We start from the raw sequence: 8009 nt of genomic DNA on the forward strand, positions 1-8009 counted from the left end.
CTAATTTCAATAAAACAATATGTTTCTTATATTCATATAATAAAACTACATTTTAATTTTTTTTTTCTAAACCAATTAACAAACACAACAGAGTCAAATTATAAAATATGGATACGACTAAATGTTAGAAGCATAGCAAGTTAAAAAAAAAATAATAAAATTGTGTTGCCGTTTTTCAGACCCTGTGATGGTTTTACTACTTTTTATTAAATTTTTTTACCCTGTTTTTTGTTAATACTTGTTATTTATATTAACTATAGGTTTTAGAAAAAATAAATAAGTTTAACATTAATTTTTGAAAAAATATTTTGTTAATAGTTTTGTGCCTGATTGCTAATCGATGATTATATTTAACTCTGATTAACTAATAAAGTATAAGTACCTTCATAGAGAAGCTTTAATTGTTTTTGAAAAGACTTAAACCTAAACTGTATATTGTTAAAAAAAGTCATTTAATTTAACATCGAAATACTTAAGCTAGTTTAAAAAAAAAGTTGAACTCCTTTTAAATTCATAATTTTCTTTTTTATTACTACTTTGTATTCAAACTCTAAAATAACCATATTTTTTAGCTAAAATTTCAAAATGTCTCAGTATGATAGAAGTGAATTAGTGTCTCTTGCTGAAATGTGTTATGAAAATGGTCGTAATGAGGATGTAATTAGCTACATGAAACAAGTAATAAAAATGGGCACACCTCTTAACTTAAAAGAAAGAATTATGATTTACAACAGTTATCAAAACCTTAAACTTCCTTATCAACGTTCCTTAGATTCCTGTGGTTACTCGAAAGTAGATGAGAAACTAAAGAGAGAATTAAATCAGAAAGCACAATCAGAAACAAACAGAATTTGTGATGAGGCTATTGAATTAGTAAATCGTTATTGGATTAAAAGAGATGCCAATATCGAGGCTGTTGCTGATTACAAATCCTTTCTAGCTGTTCAACATGAAAGTAAATATTATGTTGCATCAGGGGAAGATAGAGAACTAGAACTGAATGAAGCGTCGAATTTTTATGAAGAAGCATTTGAGTTAGCAAATAAAAATCTCAATCCAGCACATCCAGTTGCAATTAAAGTTGCGTGGTTTTACTCTTACTTTCTTTTTTATACACTTGGTTTAGTTGAAAAAGCTCGTTCTATTGCTACTGAAGCCTACGAAAGAGGTGTATCAGGGTTATCTGATTTGCCAGAAGAGTTAAAAGACGCAGCTAACAATACACTAGAAAAACTAAAAGAAAGAGTTGACTGTTGAATTTAGTTAGTTTATGTGTATAGTTCTCGAAATATGTTGGTACATATTGAAGCACAAACTTCTATATTGCTGTGCTTACTATTTCTATTTTTACTATATAAGTTTTTTTATGCAAGTTGTCGAGTTGTGTTTTTAGTATTGAAACCTATTTCTTTTGTAATAAACTAAGTTGCTTAGCTTGAACATTTTTTATAGGAAACTAGTTATAAAATTATCATTCTAATAAAAAAATATTTAAGAGCTATTCCTATAACTATATAACATAAGCATTAAAAATTTTAAAATACTTATTAATAGTTTTTAGAGTACAACACTTAATTGCAAAGTTTAACATTGGTTAAAAAATGTTAATTAATTTTATATTGAAGCTGAAAGAAATAAGTATGCAGTATTTCATCATTGCCGAAGAAACATGTTTGTAAGAATAACAACTATTATATGAAGAAAATAATTTTAGTAAATACTAGTTTTTTAACAAAGTTCAGTTAAGGCGAACTTTTTATCTCTAAAAAGTAAATAAACTACACGCGATTTGTCAATATCTGACATTTGAATCCAAATCTTTTTTCATCCGAGACTTAGTTGAGGTAAAAAAGTTTTTCATTAAAACACTTTTTATTAAAGCCTGCATTTCTTGCAGAGTTTTATAAATCATATTTTGAAATAAAAATGGAAAATAAATTATATTAAAAAAAAAATGTTTAATAGCAGTAACTGGTCAATAGATAGATTAATTAATTGTTTTTGCGGTTAGTTAATACAAATCAATCCTTAACAAAACATAATAACTATATTTATGTCTAATATCAACTAATTACATTGATTATAAATTATAATTTCTAAATTCATAAATTTTAGTGTAATTTTGCTATCGAATTGTTATTTTTCAAAATGTTTTAAAAAGCTTGTAGGAATATTTTAAGTTCTTGGTCTTATTCGCTTTAGTATTAAACACTAGAAACATAGTATTAAATGTCAATCAAACATAGAAAACAGCGTTTTAAATTTGATTGCGTTTTTTTGACTGTTACATAGATTTCTGTTAATTTTATAGCTTTTTTTAATAGGAAGAAGTTATAATTAAAAATAATAATTTAATGGTTTTTTAAGATTTTTTTTTCAAACAATCAAACTAACATCTGTTAATTTATCCCATTAAATAACATTTTAATTTAAAGTTTAGATACCAATTACTTTCTTTAAAAAACTTCTCAATGTTTATAAAAGATGTTACTTAATTGCATACTTAATTAATTAAAAATCATGTTCTTGTAATTTTTTTTTAAAGAAAAACTAACTGGTATACAGGTTTTTTAGTCTTGCTGTAATTTAAAGTTATGAATAGATTAACAAACTTGTTTTTACTGTGTTTAGTATGATAGAATGAAGTTAACAAGTTTTTGTCAAAGCAGTAAGTAAAAAGGCTAAAATTATTAGCTAAACAGTATAATAGACATACATAGTAAAAAGTTTTATTTATATTATTTATGACAAACTTTTTTCTAGAAAAGTTATTTAATAGAAAACATAGAAACACAATAATAATGACTAAAAGTAAATAATAAAAGTTATTAAATTTCCTAAAAATTTTCGCCGACCAAAATCGACATTTTGGTATCAGTTCTCTCCACAATTCAGTAGTGCGAGTAGAAAATCAACAAGGTCAACGTTTTCACAATTTCCACGTCTACATAACTGCCGCTGGCAGTCTTGGTTTCGTTTACTTGAAGTGTCTAAACTATTGTTAAGATTTTTGGGCGGTACCTGTACCCTAAGCTTCTCTGCTGTCTTATTTTTTTTAAATATACTGATATGTTTCTTTAGTTAAAGTCTATATATTTTAAATCTTTTATTCAATTTTGAAAAGTTCTGAACAAATTTTTTGAGTTTTGTTTTGTACTCCTGATACACATAAAAGTAAAAAAGTAGGAAAATATTTTACGTTCAACCATGTATAAAAAATTTTAGAAATTTTTTGTTTCATGTTTGCATTTATTTTACAATGAAAAAAAAACTTTTGTTATGTTATACCGTAGCAAAACATTCGATAAAAAAAAAGAAATTAATGTAAAATTAACAGTATTAGATAGATAAGATAATATTAAGAAGTTGCTTATTAAATAAAACATTTTAGTTAAAACTATTAAGAGTTTAAGATACTATATTTTTTTCGTACATTACTGTAATTAATACATTTTGTTAAGAATTTTTATTTCATGAATGTTAAACGAAATACTGTTATTTTTATCTTTTATTATCTTTATTGCTTATAATCAAATAAAATTTGTATTATTTTTTACAGAATGTTTATTTGTCTATTTAAGGCATGATTAAAGCATTTAATTTTTGTTTATAACACTAACACTTTTCTTATTATAAAACTTTTGTTTAGTTCGTTAAAAACCTTTTTTAAGTCTTAAACAAAATAAAAGTTATATACAATAAAAAAGAGTGAGTGTTATAAACAAAAATTTTAAACAAAAAAAAACATTTACATATATTTACATATTTATCAAACTAAATTGACAACAAAACTTTTAAACTTTACGAACTTCAATGTTTACATTAAAGAAATCACAAGTTTTTATTTATTTTTAAGATTTATAGTTTTGATTATACTTTACCGATATTACTTTAATAAATGTTTTTGAATAAAACTAGTATCTAAATTTAATGTTAAGCAGTTTCTTTGGATTTAAAATAAAAACACTGACTTATTTTTAAATATGTTTAACTAGTAAATATGCTTAGACCTTTCTGAAGTACTGCATTCTTCTTTTTATTTTTATCATAAGTTAAAAAATCGATATTACCTTATTTACAAAATATATAGTTCAAATAAATGAATTTTCTTAAGAATACCTCTCAAGCTTTTAGAATTTACAATTGTTCGAATCTAGAATGATTTTGAATGCTCGTCATTAAACTTTAGTAAAATTAAAATATATTAAAGGTTGCTGCAATAGAAATAAAACAAGTTAAATATATACAATATAGTTTATTACAAAACTTTAGTTTTAAATAACCATCACGCATTTATAATCTAACTAAATTAAAATGCACTTATTCAACTAATATATTATCAACAAACATTCTACGAGAATACAGAATAATGTATTTTGTCGTGTACAAAGTAGTATTCAAAATCTTACACAAAACTGACTATTGCATCTTGTCAATTACTTCCTTAAATCTTTTAGTCTTTTGTATGCAACGTCTAACAATTCTTAAGGCAACGCAGGATAAACCTTTATTGTAGGCTTTATTAGCATTAGCACGAGCTTTATCAGCTGAAACAGTTAAATAAAAAGGAAAACAGTTTGAAAGTTTTGCGACATCAATTGTAACTTGTGTGCTGGACTAAGATTTTTGTTTGCAATATTAAAAACTCGACATTTAAAAGATTAGACGCTCTAATAGTTTTATTTTTTCATCTATTTCTTAAGCAACAAAAGATACTATTCTCTTTTAATAAAAGTGTAGAAAAGTTAAGACATTTAAAGTAGGTTTTATTAATATAATTTCAATGTCTGTAAAATTTTTAAAGAGATCAAACTTTATGAATAACTTTAAAATAGTACTCGTGAGTTTATAAATGAAAAAAAAAGTTTATACTTAAAAAAAAATACCAACTTTTAAATCGAAAATATATTCAAAAACTAAGTTTTTGTTCTAAGATTTGTATGAGAAGCTAAACAAGCTTTCATATTGTGGTTAAGCTGTTCAACCTATCTCTTCAGATCAGCAACCGTTTTTTTCTAGGTTGCAATACATGAAGCCTGCTTTTTGCATTTTACATATGATTTTGACGTCACTGCCAATATTAAAGGTGTAAATTGTTTTGGATCCTTCAGAAAGATCTTCTTCATGAGATTGACGCAGGAGGGTAAGATGGCGATTTCTAGTATATAGTATCACAACTATAATAAATAACATATACAATAAGCTAAAAAAGTTAAAGTTAAAAAAAATTAAGTTATCCAGTAGTTTCACTAACTGCACAAAATTGATACAACTTCACTCAGAAATACTATAACGTTTGTAAACATCAATAAAATGCGACGACCATCTTGTTTATTTTTAACAATCTGTTTCTTCGCGTAAACTTCAGACACGTAAACTAAAAAAAATTAAATAAGAAAAAAAAGCAGTTAAGCCACGGGCACTTTACATTCATATGTTTTCAACAAAAACTTTTTGCTGACTGTCCAGTTTAAAAGAATTCTTCTACAAACTTCTCAAATAGAACAAGAAATGGTTAGTTTATTAATGACGTCACAACCAGCGTTACTTTGGTTTTCTAGCTATAGAGCGGGATACTTTAAACGAGACGTGACGGCAGAAATGCATTAGACGGAGGCCTATCTAGATGTTAAAACATTTACTAGGTGTTTTGCGATTTTTTTTTTTGTTCATTGATCTGTATTTTGTTTTACAGCTGTTTTGTGTCTGATGAGTTGCTCTTTAAATAAAGGCAAAATACAAATAAAATTAAATAAAAAGTTTGTGTACTTTTAAACTCAACTTAACTTAAATTCTTTTAATATGTTTATTTTTTCTTTCAAAAATTAAACTGTACAAAATTGTCACTTTTGTAAAGTGATAACTGGTTAAAAAGAGACAACTAGTGCTAAATTGATGGTTTTTGTTAAAGTGACGTAATGCAAAAGGGAACATTCGTGCAAAAGTAACGCTTCGAGAAAAGTTAAAACCGTGAAAAAGTTACTATTCTTTTGAGTGGGTGTTGATTTGGGTTTGAATCAATTGGGTAAATTAGGTTTAGGTGAAAATTCTGCAGATGGAAATTGATTTGGGTAGATATTGATTGGGTAGGTTCTGATTCTGGTTGTTATTGATTGGTAGGGATCTGTTTTGGATTAGAATTGTTGCTAAATTTAATTTCTAACAATATTCGATGAAATTAATAACAATAATTAAAACTTAATTCTATTATGCGATTTTCTAGTAAGACCTTTATCCAAATACTTATGAAATAAACTAAACTGTGATCTGAAATGATACCTTAAATATATGCAATTTTTGTATTCTATATATATTTTTAACTCTGTTATCTAACTCAGTTATTTTTAGTTTTTACTTTAGAAAAATAATTGTTACTAATGTGTATTGCTTACTTACAGAGCTAAAAAATAAGTTTAAAAATAATATAGATCTAGTATAAATTCCATATTAAAACAAACAAGTTTTACTAATTTACCACCATAGGAAATATTACAAGGGTGTTTAGTCATTAAAAAAAAAAAAAATTTCTAAAACCGAAAATGAATATTATTTAAAAAAAGGTAAAATCTATTAAACTTAAGTTTCTATGAGTTTGTCAAGGTAACTTAAAAACAAAGTACTAATTAAAATATCGTATTGTAAATCACGTATTTTGACAGTAAAACTCTAAATTTGATATATAAGTATATAACTTAACTTCATAAAATAGTTTTATTAATAAAAAATTACTTTATGTTTCCCGCAGTCACCTGATTAAACTGAAGTAAATCTAAGTTTAATAGAAAACTAAATTTTTAAGTAATCATTTTTAAACTCTATCTGAATAGCAGGTATAATAAATTTTACAATAATATCATTGTTAAATATTTGGTCATTGGATAGTTTTATACTTAAATAAAACTAAAATATTTCAACTATTATAATCTAATTTCATTAATGAGACCTAAAACCGCTTTTATGTGTTATTTGAATTCATAATAGTTTTTGAATTGCGGCCCTTTAAAAACTTATAAAGAAGTTCATTTAACGGAATTTGAACCGAGTAAATTTAAATTGCTTAGTTAGAACTTTCAACGATTTTAAACAGATAAAACTTATAACTGTTTAGTAGTAAAACTTAATTTACTTATGTTGTTTTTAAATTCTCTCAATCAAAAGATATACCAAGTCTTATATAATAAAATTTTGGAATATAATTATCAAATGCTCTTTAAATTTATCCTGTAGAAAGTAAGAAAACAATTTCTCTGTAAGAGAGTTATTATAAGATTATAAAGTTTACTCTTAAAATCATAAGTTTTTATAGTAGGTAAGTTTCCTTATTAAAAATAAAACTTTTTTCATCAAATCACTTTTCCAACATATTGTTTTTATGTTAAAAGTTTCAAAAAACTCAAAGACTATAACTTTACAACTTAACAAAGATTTATTTTGTAGTGTTAAAAAGGTTTCTTAAAACATATGTTTTTAATTTCAATTTTTAGGACTCTAAATATTTTGTAAAAAAGAATAAGTCTGTTTGAAAAAAAGCATAAAAATAATTATTCATTTTATAACTTTCATTTCTCGATAGTTTTTACAATGCTTACAATTAAGTATTGTCTCTAGCAAAGATTAGCTGTGACTATTCAAAATCATATACAGGCTCCTAACTTATACATGTTTATCAATCGAAATTAATTTAACAGAAATGACTTCTTCTTCTCAAAGAAAAAAATCTATCTTTAGTGTTGTATGAAAGTCGTTATTGCAATCAGGAAGACTTTAATATTTTTATTTGTGGAGAATATAATATCAATTTCGTTAGAAATAAGGTTATTGAAATAAAAGGTTCAGATTTTCAAAAGTCTACCAAGCTGACTCCAATATTGAATAAAAAGTATTCCAGCAAAATAGCTGTAATTAGTTCTGATGTTTATGTTTTTGGAGGGTGTATGGAAAATTGGAACTCTACTTTTGAAATGTATTCTCTGATGTCTAAAAATTGGAAGGAATTGAAATTCGTCGAT

At 24.8% G+C, this 8009-nt stretch overlaps 1 protein-coding gene across 1 annotated transcript; it reads left to right on the forward strand.

Moving 5' to 3' along the window:
* Positions 1–585: 585 nt before the first annotated feature.
* LOC145841506 (14-3-3 protein beta/alpha-like) lies at positions 586–1257 on the forward strand. Its single transcript, XM_082948869.1, has one exon. It carries the CDS (start codon positions 586–588, stop codon positions 1255–1257), a length of 672 nt encoding a protein of 223 aa, XP_082804995.1.
* Positions 1258–8009: the final 6752 nt, after the last annotated feature.

The sequence above is a fragment of the Thalia democratica genome, chromosome 1, assembly GCF_965202585.1.
Source record: "Thalia democratica chromosome 1, ktThaDemo2.hap1.1, whole genome shotgun sequence".
NCBI lineage: Eukaryota > Metazoa > Chordata > Thaliacea > Salpida > Salpidae > Thalia > Thalia democratica.